General features: G+C 39.3%; 1 protein-coding gene across 7 annotated transcripts in view; it reads left to right on the top strand.

The window, feature by feature from the left end:
* Window positions 1–18,100, top strand: part of RNF13 (ring finger protein 13) — a 158,437-nt gene that overhangs the window by 17,880 nt on the left and 122,457 nt on the right. For all 7 annotated transcript variants that reach the window (XM_070576316.1, XM_070576318.1, XM_070576321.1 and 4 more), the window contains exons 2-3: window positions 8,499–8,627; window positions 14,302–14,382. In XM_070576316.1, coding sequence (XP_070432417.1) covers window positions 8,514–8,627; window positions 14,302–14,382 — 195 coding nt within the window. In that variant the 5' untranslated portion in view covers window positions 8,499–8,513. The remainder of the gene's footprint in view (window positions 1–8,498; window positions 8,628–14,301; window positions 14,383–18,100) is intronic.

An 18,100-nucleotide genomic window follows, 5' to 3' on the forward strand; every position in this document is an offset into this window, starting at 1 on the left:
GCTAACAACTGTTGCCAGTCTTTTTCTTTTTTTTTTCTGCTTTATTTCCCCAAACCCCGCCTGTACATAGTTGTATATCTTAGTTGCAGGTCCTTCTAGTTGTGGGATGTGGGACGCTGCCTCAACGTGGCCTGACAAGCGGTGTCATGTCCGCGCCCAGGATCTGAACCCTGGGCCGCTGCAGTGGAGTGCATGAACTTAACCACTCGGCCATGGAGCTGGCCCCTGAAGTGAGTCTCTTGTAGGCAGCATGTTGTCAGATCTTGTTTTTTATCCTGTCAGCCATTCTATTGTCTTTTGATTGGAGAATTTAATCTATTTACAATTAAAGTAATTATTGATAGATAAGAACTTACTGTAGCCATTTTGTTAATTGTCTTCTGATTGTTTTGTAGATCCATTGTTTCTTGTTTCTTATCGTGTCTTTTTTTGTGTTTCATGTCTTTTTGTATCAGTATGCTTTGACTTCTTTATTGATTTTTTTGTATGTAATTACTACAAGATTTTCCCTTGTGGTTATCATGAGGTTTACATAAAATATCTGAAACTTATAACACCCTATTTTAAACTGGTAACAATTTAACTTCAATAGAATTTGTATACTTTACACTTGTACTTCTTCTCTCCCTCATGTTTTAGGTTGTTGCTGTTATAATTTACATGCTTTTTATATTGTGTGACTAATAACAAATTATTATATTTATGTTATTTTTGTTACATTCATTTTTTTAAAACTTTTAAAGTAGAGTTCTGAGTTATGCACCACTATTACCATATTGCAGAATCTAACTATGACTATATATTTATCGTTACCAGTGAGATTTACACTATCTTTTTGTGTTTTTATGATGTTAATTCGCATTCTCTTACTTCCACTCAAAGAACTCTCTTTAGTGTTTCTTGTAAGGCAGGTCTGATGGTAATGAACTCCTTCAGCTTTTGTTTGTTCAGGAAAGTCTTTGTCTCTCCTTTGTTTCTGAAGGACAGCTTCACCAAGAATTCTTGGTTGACAGGTTATTTTCTTTCAATATTTTGATTATGTCATTCCATTCTCTCCTAGCTTAAAAAGTTTCTGTTGAGAAATTTACTGATAGTTTTATGAGGGTTTGCTTGTATGTAATGTCTCTCTTTTCTCTTGCTGCTCTTAAAATTCTTTCTTTGTCTTTGACTTTTGACAACTTAATGTGTCTCAGTGTAACTCTGTTTGGGTTCAGCCTATTTGAGATCCTTTGGGCTTCATGCATCTGGATGTCCATTTCTCTTCCTAGGTTTGAGAAGTTTTCAAATATACCTTCTGTCCCTTTCTCTTCTGGAATTCCCATAATGCAAATGTTTTTTCTTTTCATTGTGTCCTTTAATTTGCAAAGGCTTTCTCCACTCTTTTTCATTCTTTTTTGGTTCTCTGGCTGGATAATTTTCAGTGTCCTATCCTCCAGGTCGCTGATTCTTTCTTCTACATGGTTGAGTCTACTTTTGAAACACTCTATTGAATTAATTCTTCAGTTCGCTTATTGTGTTTTTCATCTCTAGGGTTTCTTTTTGGTGGTTTCTGTTTTCTTGTTACACTTTTCATTCATGCATTGTTTTCTTAATTTCATTTAGTTGTCTGTCTGTGTTTTCTTGTAGTTCACTAAATTTCCTTAAGAGGGTTGTTCTGAATTCTTTGACAGTTCGTGGATCTCCATTTCTTTAGGGTCAGTTATTGGAACTTTATTAGTTTCCTTTGGTGGTGTCATCTTTACCTGGTTTTTGTGACCCTTGATTCCTCACACTGGTATCTGCACATTTAAGTAGTAGGGCTCTCTTCAGACTTTATGGGTTTGCTTTGGCAGAGATGGTTCTTCGCCAGTCAGCACAGTTTGGGTTTCTGGGTGCATCTGCTGGTAATGTCTTTGGGCAAGTGGGGCTTGCTATTATGGTCTGTTTTTGGGTGAGGCAACTGTTTAAGCTCTGAGGATGGGGATAGGGGGGTGTGCCACTGGCTGAGAACAGTTGGACAGGATTGCTGGCTTGGTTCTCTACCCAAGTGAGGCTGTAGGATGGGCTTTGTGGTTGCCTGAATTCTCTGGTCAGGCTTACTGGATAGTTGGGACTGGGTACTATATTCAGTGGTAGATGAGGCTATGAATTAGGTTCCCTGCCCTAGTAGGGCAGCAGGCCAGGGCTCAGGGCCTGTACAGCTTGTTGTTTGGGGGCTTGAATCGGGTCTGAGTGTGTACAAATTCCCTGATCAGGTGAGGCCATTGATTTAGCTTTGCAGATAGAAAGCCATGGTCTATGGTCTCTGTTCAACTGCCACTGTACATAGGGCTGTTGAATGGGCTACACAGCTTTCTGTGTGCTCTGGATAGGTTCCCTGGTTGGACCGGGTGAAGGCTATATTCAGTGATGAGTGGGGCTATGTATTAAATTCCTTGCCCGGGCACAGCAAGAGAAGCAGCTCTAAAACCAGTAAAGCCCTTTGTTTGTTTTCTTAACTCAAGCCAAGCTGCCCCCATGTTCCCTGGCCGAACAGGGCCACTGGCTTTGCTCTGCCATCTATCTGCTCTGTCTGCCCTTCTCTTGGCTTGAGTGCCCCTGGGCTGCACAACTTTCAGGTGTTTTCCCCAGCCTTTCTAGTCATAGGGGGCTGGAAGACACTCTCCGCAGCAGGTGGGGCTTTGGCTTAGCCCTCTTGCCTGGGCGGGAAGGGTAGGGGATCCTCCTGGCTTCTCTCAATTTCCCACGCAGGTTTTCCAGTTGGGAGAGTCCAAGAACTACCCTCAGCCTTGGCTATGAATTAACCCCTCCGCCTGTGTGTTATACAGGAAGCCTCCACTCCTGGTACTAGCCTCGCTCTGGGGGTGATGGACTCTGTCTACCCACCTTGACTAGAGTGCTGCTGGGCCACGTTGCTTTCAGGAGTTGTCACCAACCCTCCTGTCAGATGGGGCTGGAAGGTGCTCTACAGTGGGTGGGGACTCAGCAGCTTGCGTAGGTGTTGGCAAACTGGTCTTTAGGACTGGCAGAACTCCTCATTTGAGGATCCGAATCAGACAGATCTGCACCCCATCAGGTTCTCTGGTTAGAGTGTGCCCCTAACTTGATTCTACAGATGTGCAAAGCCATTGGTTGGGATTACTACTTGGGTACTGCAGGAGTTAACGCATTGTTGCTAGCCCCTCCCACCTTCTCCATTACAGTCAGATTTCCAGTGGCTAGCCCAGCAGATTCCCTTAACAATCTCCGTGGTGTGAGATCAGAGTAGGGGCTCCTACAAAGCGACCCACCATGCTGGAGGGGGCTGATTGTCTTGCCTGGGCTGTCTTTTTCCCACCGGAGGAACAGGAGGCTCAGGGGAGACCTCTCCCTGTGGTGCTGTGCTGGCCTGGGGGAGAAGCAGTGCAGTCAACGGGCGGCCGCTCCTCTTACCCTCTGAGTGCAGTCTGTCTTGGTCTCTGAGGTGCAGGGGGTGCTTCACCCTCACCCCGGTGTTCTAGGATTCTCTCAGTGGTGTCTCGTTCTTGAATAGATGTTAGTTGTTCTCCTTGAGAGGGGGAGTGAAGTCAGGATGACTTGTGTTGCCATCTTGGTGATGTTACTCTGCTGATGGTAAGCTTTATCAGGTGCTGGGGGGTGCTGGAGGGGACTTCCTGGAGGAAGGGGATTTTTCTTCCTAGTTCTGACGAGCTGCATTTTTCTTTGTTTTGCTCCTGTGGCACCATCTGTCAGCAGGACATACGGGTGGGGACATCTGGTGGTACTCTGTCTCAGCCATGTGCACAAGTACACAGGCCCTCAGCGATCTTGCAGCCCCAGTCTAGACCTGGTGACCACTTTGCCATGGCTCTTCTGAAGGGGACACTGTGCTCCTGAGGCCTTATGCCTGAAGTGCCTTGACTACTTCTGCATGCCTGCCCACTAGCTTTGACTTGCCTACACCCCAGGGAGTTGTTTCCTGCAGTTCTCTTGTCGTGGATACTGTGCATTCCAGGCCTATGCCTGCAGCAGTGTCCTGGCTACCTCTGCACACCTGCTCCCCAGCCTCACTTGCCTGCACTCTGGAGGATGGTTTCCTGCTTGCTTGGCAACACTGGCCCAGCTGTGGTTTGCACACCCAGTGAAATTCTGTTATCTAGTGTGCTGCACCCATACCTTCTCCAGTGAGAAACCCCAGCCTTGGGGAGGGGACGTTTCTTCCAAGTTTATCCTGTCCCGGTACTCTCCCTCAGCCTTATTTTCTTATCATAGTTTTAATCATTATTTTATTATTAAATAACTTTATTTATTTTGTTATTTCATTATTAAATAATTATTAAAAAATTAAAAATAGCTTTATTGACATAGTTGACATATAGTAAACTATATATTTAAAATATATCTTTTGATAAGCTTTTTTTTTGTTTTTTCTCCCCAAATCCCACCAGTACATAGTTGTATATTTTAGGTGTGGGTCCTTCTAGTTGTGCCATGTGGGACGCCACCTCAGCGTAGCCTGATGTGCGGTGCCATGTCTGCGCCCAGGACCTGAACAGGTGAAACCCTGGGCCGCCATAGCAGAGCGTGAGAACTTAACCACTCGGCCACGGGGGCAGCCCTGATAAGCTTTGATATATTATGTAACTATGAAACCATCGCCATAATGAAGTTAATGAACATATCCATCACTCCCAGAGGTTTCCTCATGCCCCTTCGGAATCTCTCCATCCTGCCCCTTGCCACTCCTTGTTACATCTTCATAGTTACTGTCCTATCATAGTTTAATAGTTATATATGTTAAACACTCTCTGTTTAATTTACTATATGGTTTCTGTCTCCTGATTGAACCCCTGCTGATAGAGAATTGGTGCCTGGAGTGGTTCCAGGAGATAGATCTAAAACTTTGAGGGTTTGGTATTGACTTGGTCTTGCTTTTGGGCCTGAACACAGTGCTGAGCTCCTCGCCAAGGGAAATGGGATGCTGGTAATCCATGGCATCGCAGTCAGTCGAGCTATCGTCTGTAGTCAATTGTGATGTGTTGCCAACTGAACGCACTTGCCTCAGAGCCCACATGGCTGCTACATTTGACCTTTATCACCATAATGATAACTGTAAGGACTGTAGGGTGGGATGGAATCTTTTGAGTGTAATTGGGTGCTCACAGAGAAAAAATGACAGCTTGCATTTGTTAACTCTCAGCTTGAGATCTGCCCTTCTGTCATTCTTTTTTAATTGCACATTTCACTCAGAAGAAATAATTTCATCTTCTCCAAATTGTGAATAGACTTGTGAATTGCTTGCTCATTAAAAAAATTTTGTTTTGGCATAAAAGTAATGCACACTTAGAAAACTTGAACAAGTGGAACGGATTTCTGTGTATTTTCTTTTAGGCTTTTATTTGGTATGTTATATAAAATGAAATAGATTTTAGAAAGTTTTAGTTTTTTATTCTAAACCATGCAGATAATTATAAAGAAAATAAAAACCATATAGAGTCCCACCACCCAGAGTTTACATGTATTAGCAAATTATTTTGTTTCATACTATTTATGCATATTTTTAGTGTATACATAAAATACTTTTAATGTTGAGGCTGTAAATTTTTTTTTTCTTGAGGAAGATTAGTCCTGAGCTAATATCTGCTACCAATCCTCCTCTTTTTGCTGAGGAAGACTGGCCCTGAGCTCACATCTGTGCCCATCTTCCTCTGTTTTATATGTGGGACACCTACCACAGCATGGCTTGATGAGTGGTGCCATGTCCACACCCGGGATCCAAACCAGCAAACCCTGGGCCGACAAAGTGGAACGTGCAAACTTAACTGCTGTGCCACCGGGCTAGCCCTGTAAAATTTTTTTTTAACCATGGTTAAGAGGTGGCATATTCAGAGGCTCTGTGGAAGGAGAATATCAAGAGAGGCCGTGTGTGCATTCATCTGACAGATGTTAAGTACCTAATATGTGTCAGGCACCACTCAGATACTTGTGATAGAGCCATAAAATAAAGATTCCTGTCTTGGAGGAGTTTATATTCTTGCAGAAAACATGGAGACTAAACAATAAACATAACAGTCAAGCAAATTATAGTTTGACAAAGTAATGAGTATTATGATAAATAAAAAACACAGAGGAGATTAAGAGGAGAGAGGTGTGGTAGGTGTGTAGGCAGGTCACAGATGTTTGTCAGGGGAGATCGTGGTGTACAGAAAAGATGTCCTGAACAGAGCTTGGGGTGCTGTTTTAAAGGAACATGTTATAGTCAGGGGGAATGGTATGACTTGATCTGGTGCCCCATACTTGTCTGCCATCACATAGTAGGCCAGATTTCATGTGTAACACCCAAACTAGGTGTGGGTCATGGGCCATGCTCAGCTTTTTGTTTAGAAATTATGCATAAATTGAAGAAGAGGGTTGGGGGCAGGATAATGGGTAAGGGAATTGGTTCATTTATTCAGTCAGTTAGTCTTAGTACTTACATAGAAATTGAGTCTGCTAAAATAGGGAAACTGAATGATAGTGCAAGTTACTTTTTCCCTCATTGTTTTTGTTTTACTTGACGAGGTTGTCCTGAGGATTAGATGGAAAAACATTTATGTCAGATGCTTATCAGAGTGCCTGACACAAAGTTAAGTTCTCCACTGATTTGTCTGTGGTGATGGTGGTGACATTTGTGTGAAGCACCCTCAGAAAAAATTCTGATTCAGGAGGTTGATACTGTGAAGTGCACTGGGCGTGGTGTTTTTGGTAACCTAGAAAATCAGAATTTTCTGCCATGTTTCCCGGAATGGTGCTTAAGATTCTTATATTCATGAAAGCAATTTCATTGTCAATTGTCTTTTTCTTGTTTGCCGTGTAGCTTATTGCTGGGGTTAGCAACCTACCCCTAGTGACAATAGTGGTATTTGAAAGAATTGTGGAGTGTATTTTTGTTAGCACTTCTATTTCTCTCTCTTTTTTTCCTTTCTCTAATTTTACCCTCTAGTCCACTTCTCTTTGACTTGTAAGAAATTTATGAATAATGACTTGGTATGCCACTTGCCAATCTGTGGTTGAGAACAGTGTTTTCCAAATTTGGCTTGATCATAAAGATTCACAGAGGACAATTTTTGAAAGTAAAATTTTAGATTTTCTGTCTGAATCTCCAGGGGAGGGGCCTGGGAACATTTGTTTTTTATCACAGGCCTCTGGCTGATATGTGCTGTATTGGACTAAAGCATATTTTCTAAAGTTCCCTCGTGATAAGAACCACCTGGGGTGCATGTTAATGATATGAGTAAAACAGATTACCAGATCCACCTCATGGGCACTGAATGAGACGCTCTAACTCTGGGGTTGAATGTAAGTCTGGTTTTTAATAGTTGCTTCTTTGTGGACTCGCTTGGCTACTGCTCGCTAGCTTTCGTGATATTTCCATGTAGTCAGGAAAACAAACCCAAGCACTTGTTTTAAATGGTAGGCTGCTTTATTTTTTTCTTTTAAAAAATGGTTAGACATCATAGATACAGGAGAGTGCATAAACCATTTGTGTATGATTTAAAGAATAGTTATAATGCCCCAGGCAACCACTAATCTACTTTCTGTTTCTGTGGAGCAAATCTATAAACATAACGTGTTTTCACCTTTATTTCATCTCTGGTATTAATGGCTCTATAAAACGGTAGTTCAGAAATTATTCAGAGGTGTTTCTCTTTCAGTGTGTGTCAGAGAGTCAGAGTCTGTGTGGTAGTCTCCAAGTCTAGAGGCTTCCAACAGTAATCATCAGAATTACTGTTACATGAGCTTCTGGCATTTAATGAAATAATTTGTTCCAAAGGCCCCCAAACTTCATTCTCATCTTTTAAGAAGTGTGTTATACAATTGGTTGAGGCTTCCCAGTGAGAATTTTGATCTTACTTGTTTAACATTTAGTCCTTTCATGGTACCTTTTTGTTGTGAGATAATAGGGACTCATGTAGGGAATTGGCCGAGGTTGGGGGAGGTTGCACTGTTGCAATTAGGATGTAGGGAGGGAAAAAGGTGCGTTGTTAGGACGGAAAGGGAAAAAAGTATTACTTTATAACATGTGGCTATTTTTTTTCCATTCTCTAATATGAATACAATATGCAAGGATAAATACAAAGTAAATTTACATGTGAATTTATAAATTGTATTTAAAAAATTAGGAAAATTCTTTAAAATTCTAAAAAAATTTAAAGCAAATGTGCTTGTCCGTTTTTTAATCATTATTTTGATTGAAACCTAGTTTCCCCTGTAATTGAGTTGGTAGACAAGCTGTACTGTAAACTGAGAACTGTGGGAGGATGTGGGTTTTGTGGTTAAAATACAGAACTTAGTAACCATGAGTTATGTAGGTATTGGCTGACCTTGGGTGTTTACCTAAATGTCCAAATCTATGTAAATTGTTAGGCTTTTGAAATATAATGTTCGCACATGTTTTTAATTGAAAGATATTTTTGGACATCAGGAATTGATATATGAAATGACTTATTTTCAGGGACAAAGCACCAGAGCTCATTGTTACTTACCTGCTTATCTTCCAGGTGATTTACAGCAAGATGCTGCTCTCCATAGGGATGCTCATGCTGTCGGCCACACAAGTCTATACCATCTTGACTGTCCAGCTCTTTGCATTCTTAAACCTACTGCCTGTAGAAGCGGACATTTTAGCAGTAAGTACAGTAAAATTTGTTCATGTCTAAAAACATTCCTTAAGGAAAAGCTTTAAAAGAAGTCCCAAATGATGGGGGGCCAGTCTGGTGGCACAGCAGTTAAGTTCACACATTCTGCTTGGGCAGCCCAGGGTTCACTGGTTTGGATCCCAGGTGTGGACCTACACGCCACTTGTCAAGCCATGCTGTGGCAGGGTTCCTACATATAAAGTGGAGGAAGATGGGAACGGATGTTAGCTCAGGGCCAGTCTTCCTCAGCAAAAAGAGGAGGATTGGCAGGAGATGTTAGCTCAGGGCTAATCTTCCTCAAAAAAGAAAAAAAAAGCCCCAAATGATGGAATCTTATAAGGTGATTACCTACAAACATACAGACACATACACATAGTTGTTGCTTGAAAGTGGGGACCTTACTCATCTTTTTATTGCTTAATATCTAACAAGATATCATGTACACTAAGTACCTGACAAATGTTGCTCTTGAGAGGGTGTGTGAACTCTCAAGAGGGCTCATGTACTCATTTATCTATATGCTGTATATTTAGGTAGAATCTTACTCATTTTGGTAATTAGTATATCTGTAATGACTTTGATAATGATATTTAAAAAATTGTGTAAGATGTCCATAGAAAATCTAAACCTATGATTAACATTAATGAGTCAGAAGAGAAGAACAATGGTCTTATCTTTGATGGTGGATAGAAAAGTTTTTAGAGGAGGCCTGGTCCTCAAAACCTTATGTATCCTTTCTATGCTGCTGTCTTACTGTCCTCTAAACTGGGAAATGTGTATATTTCCTGTTTCTCATTTCCGTGAAGCTAGAAAAAGAAGAATTAACTCTGTGTGTATATGTGTGTACGTGCACACACCTATTCTCTAGATACTATGTAAGGATTTATTGTTTCTACTTTCTGCACGCAAGTGATAGGCTTACTGACTGATTAGGTGAGAAATAGAAGGGCCAAAATTGTTGCTGACCGCAGCTTGCTGTGGTCCTCAGCGCTGCTTCTGTTTACTGTGGCACTTGTGGAAAGGTCTAGGATCATTGTAGAACTTGGGAGAGCTGGGCTGGTTTCTATACCATAACTTTTGAAGGCATAGCAACTCTAGTCCCTATGAGATTTCTCACCTTCTGTTACACTCTTTGCTGGGGAAACTGGTTGATTAGATTTTTTTCTAGAATAGTCTGGATCTTTATAGAGTGAATGGAAGTGAAACGTTTAAGGACTAAGTGCCCATTGCTATTCAAATCTCACCTCTAAATTTGTCTCCAGAGTCCTTGGGGTGTTCTTGGGATGACTTTTGAAATGAGGGAGAGGATTTATGGGCCGATCAGGGACTGAAGTTCTTATGGTCTCTTTTCTCCTTTGATTTCTTCCATTCTCGTTTGCTCTCTCTTTTTTCCCTCTGTTGTTTGTAACATCTGCCACTCCTTGTCTTCTTTCTTTCTTTTTACCTGATGTGGATTGTTATTCTCTGGTTCAGCTATGATTTTCAGTGGCCTGCCCTGGGGACTTAACCAGCTGTATGATCTTGATCAAATTACTTAGCCACTATAAGCGCATCTTTATTTATAAGCTCGAGTGTTGTAGTGATGATTAAATAAGGTAAACTGCTTAGAACAGTATTTGACACAAAGTAAACATTTATCTTTTTATCTTCATTGTAATTATCATTCTCATCATTCTTCACTCAGTCCCTCGAGCAGTGTATGAGACTGCCCAAGATGTACTTTTTAATGTAGAGATAAAACTAAATGTTAGGTATAGAAGAACAGTCAGTCCTGGCCAGCAGTATGCTCTGTGCTGCGGGCAGGAAAGCGTGGAATGCGTGGTGCTGTCATCTCCTGAAGGAGCCATCAGATTTAAGCATGGGAGCTGCTTAAATATGGTTTTTATGCTGACACTAAAGGCTAGAAGGATGACCTGAATGCAGGGACAGCTGGAGGGGAGTGGGTTGTGAAGGCGCGTGCCTGGCACAAAGGGGAACTAAATCCCGAGTGGAGGAACTGGCTGTAGTAGAATGGACATTAAAAGGCCGTGAGTCAAGAGGCAGAAAATATTAGCTCTTCCTTTTAATTGAATAAGAGCATCCCTGAAATTTGTAGTAATAGAGATTTATGTAAGTTGGACATCAGCTTGATTCCAGTTCCATTTTGGACGGGTATCAGGATACTGCTTTTGAAAAGATAAAGTCAGTTTTAGTCATCTTATTTGTATGCGAGATGATTTTATTTTTGGCAGTTGAATTCTCTCACTTAACTGTTAATTCCCTGAGAGCAGTATTCGTTCAGCTAGTCGGTGAGTTGTGAGAGGCTGTGGAGATGCTACTGGAGTGTGTTGCTGACTAGTCAGTGAGCCTCCTAGATCATGCGCATCTGGAAAGCAGGACTGTGTCTAACTAAACTTCATGTTCCTAGTCCCTAGTGAGAGTTAGAGAGGAGGAGTTCAGTAAGTGTTTGAACTGATTAATAGCTTTTCCTCAGAGGTTTAGTTCTTTCATATCTTCTTTTAATAGCATTTATTCCTTGGTACTTTGGATTATTGTTATTTCTGTTAGCAGTTCATTCTCTTTTTGTCTCTTATCTCATCATTTCTCTTTCCTTTGACCCAGAAGGAAATGTGTAATGATCGAGTGTGTAGGTTTACGTCTAGAAATGTGGAGCTAGAATTGGCACGGGCATTATACGTTAGAGATCATGGACCAGTGTTGAATGTTCTGAGGCCCATAGGCTACAAGCTACTTTGAGCTGTGCCATGATCATATTGAGAAGTAGTATTTATATTGTGTATTTTCAGAGAGTCAAACAACCCAATTTTGGTTTACTCCCAATCTGCCCTTTGATTCTGGTGTAGGCATTTGTCAGAGAGAATCTGTTGCTTGGTTGTGAGGATCAGTGGGCAGAGCAGGAGAGAAGCACCCTTGGTTGGTGTGTGAATAGATTGGATTACGTAGCGTGGTAGTTAAGAGCTCCAGCAGTGGATTTACAATCTGAGTTAAATCCAGTTCTACCACTCTGTAGTTGCATGACCTTGGGCAAATTATTTAATATCTCTGAAGTCTTAATTTACTTGTGAAAATGAGACAGCGTGAGAGACCTTGTAGGGCAGTGGCTTAAGAGCCAGGGCCCTGGGGTCCAGCTGCCTGGATGAGAATTTGGTTCCTCGAACTTGCGGGAGCAAGTTATTTTTGACGTTCTGTAAAATGGGAATGATGATCATAGGGGCTGGCTTTATAGGATTGTTGTAAGGATTAAATAAGTGAATACCTGTCAAGTGTTTAGCATGATGTCATAAGTGTTCAATAATCGTTAGCTGTTTGTTTCTTTCTAAGTGAAATTAAACTTTCATTAAGGCTGCTGTCAAAGAGGAGAGTTGGTTAAGGAAGAGACCGTTTTGAAATAAGTGGGCTGAAACTGTGACCTGGCAGTTACTGAGGATGGGATTCCAGAGCGGGGTAACTTTAGTTTCTACTTCAGAAGGTTACCAGTGAGCATGGTTTAACTTCATGAGCGGCAGCTCCTACTGCAACACTAAAAATGTAAAGCACTTTTGTGCTAAAGATGTTTCTGTTTGTCTTTTTCACGAACGATGGGAACATTTTTTGTTTTTAAACAACGTGATTCTAAGAGGCGGTGTGAGACAGTTCTTACTTTGCTGTTAAGAAAGACAAAGCAGTTTCAAAATGGGTCTCACTCAATAACAAAACTTACTCCAAGTCCTAGTGTTACAAGTACTGCAGTTCAAGCTAGATATTTTATTTCTAAAATTCTAGCCAAAAAAATGACATTCCTCAGTGCATAATAGGAAGTGATAAAAGAACACTTTAGTACAGTTATAGATTTTCCATTTCCTGATTTTAAGAGTACTTTTTTTAAGTACTGCCTGCACACATTTGTGTTTTTTCTTTGGTCTATCTATGTTGATCCAAATCAATTTCTTTATTTTATAGTAATGTCTTTGGCCTTGGAGGAGTCAAATGTCTTTCTCAAGTTCAACACAAAGCTGATCATAATTGAATTAAATCAGTTAAAGAAAGGTATTTTAATTGGAATTAAATGACACCTTGTGATAATGGATAGAAAGGCAATTTTGTGACTCAAAAGCACTTTGTAAACCATAGAACACTCTGCAAATATGAATTATTATTATAGTAGGAATTATCTTGAGGCGATGCTGATCTCCAAGTGTACTACCAGGCTGATTATCCAGAGGTAACAGAATGGATAGGTTCAGTGACCAAATTCAGACACTTAAATCACACAGTTTATGGAATTAATTACAGACATACAGTGAGGAGCAGAGGCGAAAGATCAGTATGTTAAGACACTCAGGATTGGGTACGAGTGGAATGCAAGAACCACACGACCCGAGTCCTGTCTTGCCCATTATTAGTTGGTCCAGTCTCTCTATGCTGTATCAGCTTTCCCAGGTGACAGTGTGGTTACCAGGACCTGGTTTGAGGGTGGACAAGGGGACTTGACAGATGAAGGTTGTCTGGATCCAGTGTTTGCTTGCTCTTTGGAGAGACGCAAGGTATTTAAATCTGCACGCAGCTGTGCCTTGCTGCTAACCTGAGCAGCTGACCTGTACTCTGTTGCCTGTCTCTGGGAGATGACACATGAGGGTAGGATGGGGATCACCAATGGGTGTTTGATTTAGGGAAGACATAACTGTCAATCCGGATATGTGACCTAATTTATACTCCGTGAATATTTAAGGTTTGCTTGATCCTTGCGTCCCTTGCTATCTATACAGAACACTTAGTTTGTTCCATCTTTTTATCTATATTCAAAACAGATGTCTTCTATTTTTGGCCTAGAGTTTATAGACAACTATCTTAACTTCTAATACATCGTGTAAGTTTTGCCTGTGTTTCAAAAGTCCCTTGTTTACCATCTTTGCTTAGTTTCATCTACCTTCCTTGTTTGTCTTGTTTTCTGTATAGCACACTGAACGTTCTTAAATAATATAGCAAACTCACAACAATTATCATTATTATTATCTTCTGAAGCACAGAGAACCTTTGTTTTGTTCTGTTTTGGTAGAGGACTGACAAGTATTGTAGCATAGGAATCTGTATCTGTAAGAAAGGGAAACTTGTGAAAGAGTTTGACTACCTTCAGCTGTCTCTGTATGTATTTCATTGAGTTTAGTCTTTTCATTGCTCAGCCCCGGATAAAAATGTTCAGATTATATAAAAAATGACAATGCCTTCAAAGTATGATTTGGTGCTCCTTCTTTCTCTGGGGAAAAGGCATCTTTCATAGCTACAGCCAGAAATCCTGTAAATCTCTTCTATTAAATCAGACCCTTAAATATAGAGAAAATAAAATGGAACTCTTGCTGGAAAATAATCTGTTTAGAAAATTCCTTGCTAGGGAATTGTCTGTGGGAAAAACTCAGAAAACAGTAGGTTGTTCAATGTTACAGAATTATTTCTGCTGTTTAATGATAATTATATGAAATCAGAATCCAATTTTAGCAGTTGTATACGAAGTAAATTGTTTGTATTCGTTGCTCTTTTAGTGATGCATTTACAAAGTTGATTTCTATTGTGGTAAGCTGTGATAGGAAATCAGAATTGAAGAAAGGAAAACATAAATAATTTAATAAACTTGTTTTTAGTGTTATGTGTAAATTGGTTGTAACTTGATTGTTTTTAATTTTATATTCAGTATAATTTTGAAAATGCATCTCAGACATTTGATGACCTTCCAGCAAGATTTGGATATAGACTTCCAGCTGAAGGTTTAAAGGTAAGAAAGTAGTAATATATGATAAAGGCATGAGGTATTTAATAAAGTGATTTTTATTCTTTATTTGTTTAAAGAATGAAAATATTTCTTACTATTTTGTATCATAAAACCCATACATATTCATTTATAAAGGGTTCATACTATTCAAAAGGTATGAAGAAGGAAGTAAGAATGATCTATGATTGTGTTATTCTGAACTAGCTACTGTTAACATTTTGGTATATAATATCTCAGACCTGTTTTCTAGGATATGTGTTGTGTGTGTGTGTAGATATATGTGCACGTATATATTTATGTAATTGTTTACATACATAATGAATCTCTGTTTAACACTAATAGAAACATGCTACTTGATTACCTGCCTTTTTCACTTAATTGTATATCTCGAACATTTTACGCAAATAAAGAAGGATCTGTGTTTTTATTTGCAATGGCTGCATGATTTTACAATATCATGAAATACTATGGATCTTTGAACATTGGTTTAATTTTTCATAGTAGATATTTAGGTTATCCAGTTTTTGTTATCATAAACAGTGCTACAATGAATGTCTTCATCTTTGTGTATTTGTTTGTTTGCGTAAGATACATTTCCAGATGTGGAATTGCTTTGTTTGTGGAACGTATGTTTAAAATATTGTTGTATATTCCAGGTTGCCCTTTGAAAGTTTGGGACAATTTTAGATTGCCACCAATAGTGTCTGAGACTTTCCTTTTTCCCACACCCTCTTCAATACTAGATATTACCAAGTTTTTGTTAATTGATAAAAAAACATCTGAGATTGAAAATCTTAATTTTTTTGTCCATTTCGTGTGTGTGTGAATGTGAGAGAAAGAGAGAATCAATTTCCTATTAATACTCTTTGCTCATTTTTAAATTAAGATGTCCATTCTTTTTGATTTGTAAGAATTCTTTATATGTTGGGAGTTTCAATCTATTGTTTGCCGTATATGCTTCAGATAATTCTTCCTTCATCTTTTAACTTTAAGGTTTCAGAAGTTTGGTGTATATAGTTAAAAGTTACTTTCTTTTCCTTCTATCTCAGGGATCATGGTTAGAAAGTCCTTCTCCATTCCAAGATAAGATGAGGTTTTTATGTTATATGGGTTAGAGTACATGGAATTGTGTGTATATGCTCCACAGAATGTTTTCAGTTGTTCTAACTTTCTTAAAATTCCTTATTTAAGTACCATAAAACTATCGTTCTAGTTAGGATGGCATGCACCTATGGGAGGGACATATCAGTTTTTAATTTTTTAAATATTTTAAATTATTAAAAATAATTCCCAGCATTGTATGACTGTTTCTCATTGTAAAAATATTTAAACAGAAAAGAAGTATACAGAGAAAAAAGAAAAAGCCTACCTTCACCCTTTCCTCATCCATACATGTCAATCCCACTAACCTCGTCAGAGGTAAACATCAGGGTATTACGTGATCTGACCTTCAGATCCTTTTCTGAATATGTAGTACTTTTTAGATCATAAATTTATGAAGTCGTAAAGTTCATAAGTAGTTTATCATTTGGGTATGTGAAAAGTTTCTTCATTTTTATAATAGAATCCATTCTGGGAAGGGATAAAGATGTTTAGAGTATCACAGCCTGGAGAAGCAGTTTACAAACTGTTTTGGAAATAAAACCCTGAACCACCTTGTGGAACTGGCTTGATAAAGTATTGATGCAGCCACTGACCCCCAAAGCACATTGCCCTTTCTCTGAACAGGAAGCCTCTGTGGTCGTATCCCAAAACATTCTGCCTTTACTGCCACCCAGGCTAATCAAAGAGAGATCCTTTGCCAGACTGTTTCCTCAGATCTAACACCTGGATTTTTCTGATTGACAGACTCGAGGCCGTGTAGTTACTAGCAACATACTTTAGTGAAATACTAGCTATGAGGGAAGCTGGGTAATACAATATAGTTTGTTTTTAAATTTTTTTTGTTTTAGTCTACTTTGGGAAGGTGAGATTCATAGTGTGGGGAGAGTGGGTTCAGAAAGTTTGAGGCACCATGCATGATAGGCATCCACTACAATGTTACTCTGTAATTTGATTCCTCTGCTTCCCCACACTTAGCCTTATTCCTTGGAGATCTTTCCACAGCTGCACCTGTGGATCTGTCATGTTCCTGTTAAGCACTGCATGGTATTCTGTAATATGAATGACCATAGTTTATTCATTATTTCCTATTAACACATATTTTGGTTTCTTATCCAAAGTCCAGTTATTTCTTTAGGATAGAGGTTTGGTAGTACAGTTGATGAGTCAGTGAGTATGTACATCTAAAATTTTCATAGATACACTAAATTACGTTTCCAAAAGGCTGTACTAATTTATTCCCATTATCAGTGTATGCGAATATGCATTTCCTTACAGTCTTGCCAACACTGGATATTATTAGTCTTTCCAGCTTTTGCCAATCTGATGGGCAAAAAGTATTATCTTGTTTTAATTTACATTTCTCTGATTACCCGTGATTTTGAGCTGGCAACCTTTCTTTCATTCAGCCCAAGGAGTCAGACCATCCCTTTTCACTGAAGAGCCTTTCTGCTTAGCAACCTTGTTTTTTTTAAAGATTGGCGCTGGAGCTAACATCTGTTGCCAATGTTCTTCTTCTTTTCTTTTTTATTCTTCTCCTCCCCAAAGCCCTCTAGTACATAGTTGTATATTCTAGTTGTAGTTCCTTCTGGTTGTGCTATGTGGAACGCTGCCTCAGCATGGCTTGATGAGTGGTGCCATGGGTCTGTGCCCAGGATCTGAACCAGCAAAACCCTGGGCCGCTGAAGCAGAGCATAACTTAACCACTTGGCCAGGGCGCCAACCCTGCAAGCTTGTTTTAAAGAGTTCCATCAACTCCTGGTAACCATAGTCCTACTGGGGCTCCTCTATTACTATGTTAGTGTAAATTCAGTTTACACTTAAAAGGTATTTGACAAATTTGCTTATTCACTGCCTAAGAAAGAGTAGTGTTAAATATCTGCCTGCTTTTTGCACTGTGGCAATACAGGGCAAGCTCAGGAATTGAAATGCAGTGACAGAAGAGAGAATGTTCTAAAAAATTGTTGGATCATTATAGATAGCTTTTATATTTGCATGACTGGCTTGCCATTGCCCAGATTGAGAATTCACAAATGCTAGCTTACTCGTTATTGTTTACAAGGAAGACTTGGTGATGAAGTGGGGATATCTCATTGTAGTATAATGTCTATAAAACCAATTAAATGAATGTGTTAAAAATATAACCAAGTTAATTTAAAGATACAATATGGTTATTAAGAGATGTAGCTGAGAACTATTTTGCTTTTAAACTTTGCCCAGAGAGTTTAGTTAGGATAGTTTTTGTAAACTTATATCCTGTGTTCGGTAGGTTTTATAATATCATTGGATTCCACCATTTATAAGAGATCAGATATTTATAGTATAACACACATCAGTTGAAATTCTTTGTTTCTATTCCATTTACATATGCCCTAGTATTAAGCTAACAGTAGTCAAGAGAGTAGTAGTTTCTCTACCCTCCTCCATCATTTAAAAAAATATTCTTAGAATCATACAACAATTCCAAAACAGAATCGAGAAGAAATAGAAAATCTGAATAGATTGATCACTGCTAAGGAGATCAAAACAGTAATAAAAAACCTTCCAAAAAACAAAATTCCAGGCCCAGACAGCTCCCCTGGTGAATTCTACCATTCGAAGAAGACTTAATGACTGTCTT

Source organism: Equus przewalskii, chromosome 15 (genome assembly GCF_037783145.1).
Source record: "Equus przewalskii isolate Varuska chromosome 15, EquPr2, whole genome shotgun sequence".
NCBI lineage: Eukaryota > Metazoa > Chordata > Mammalia > Perissodactyla > Equidae > Equus > Equus przewalskii.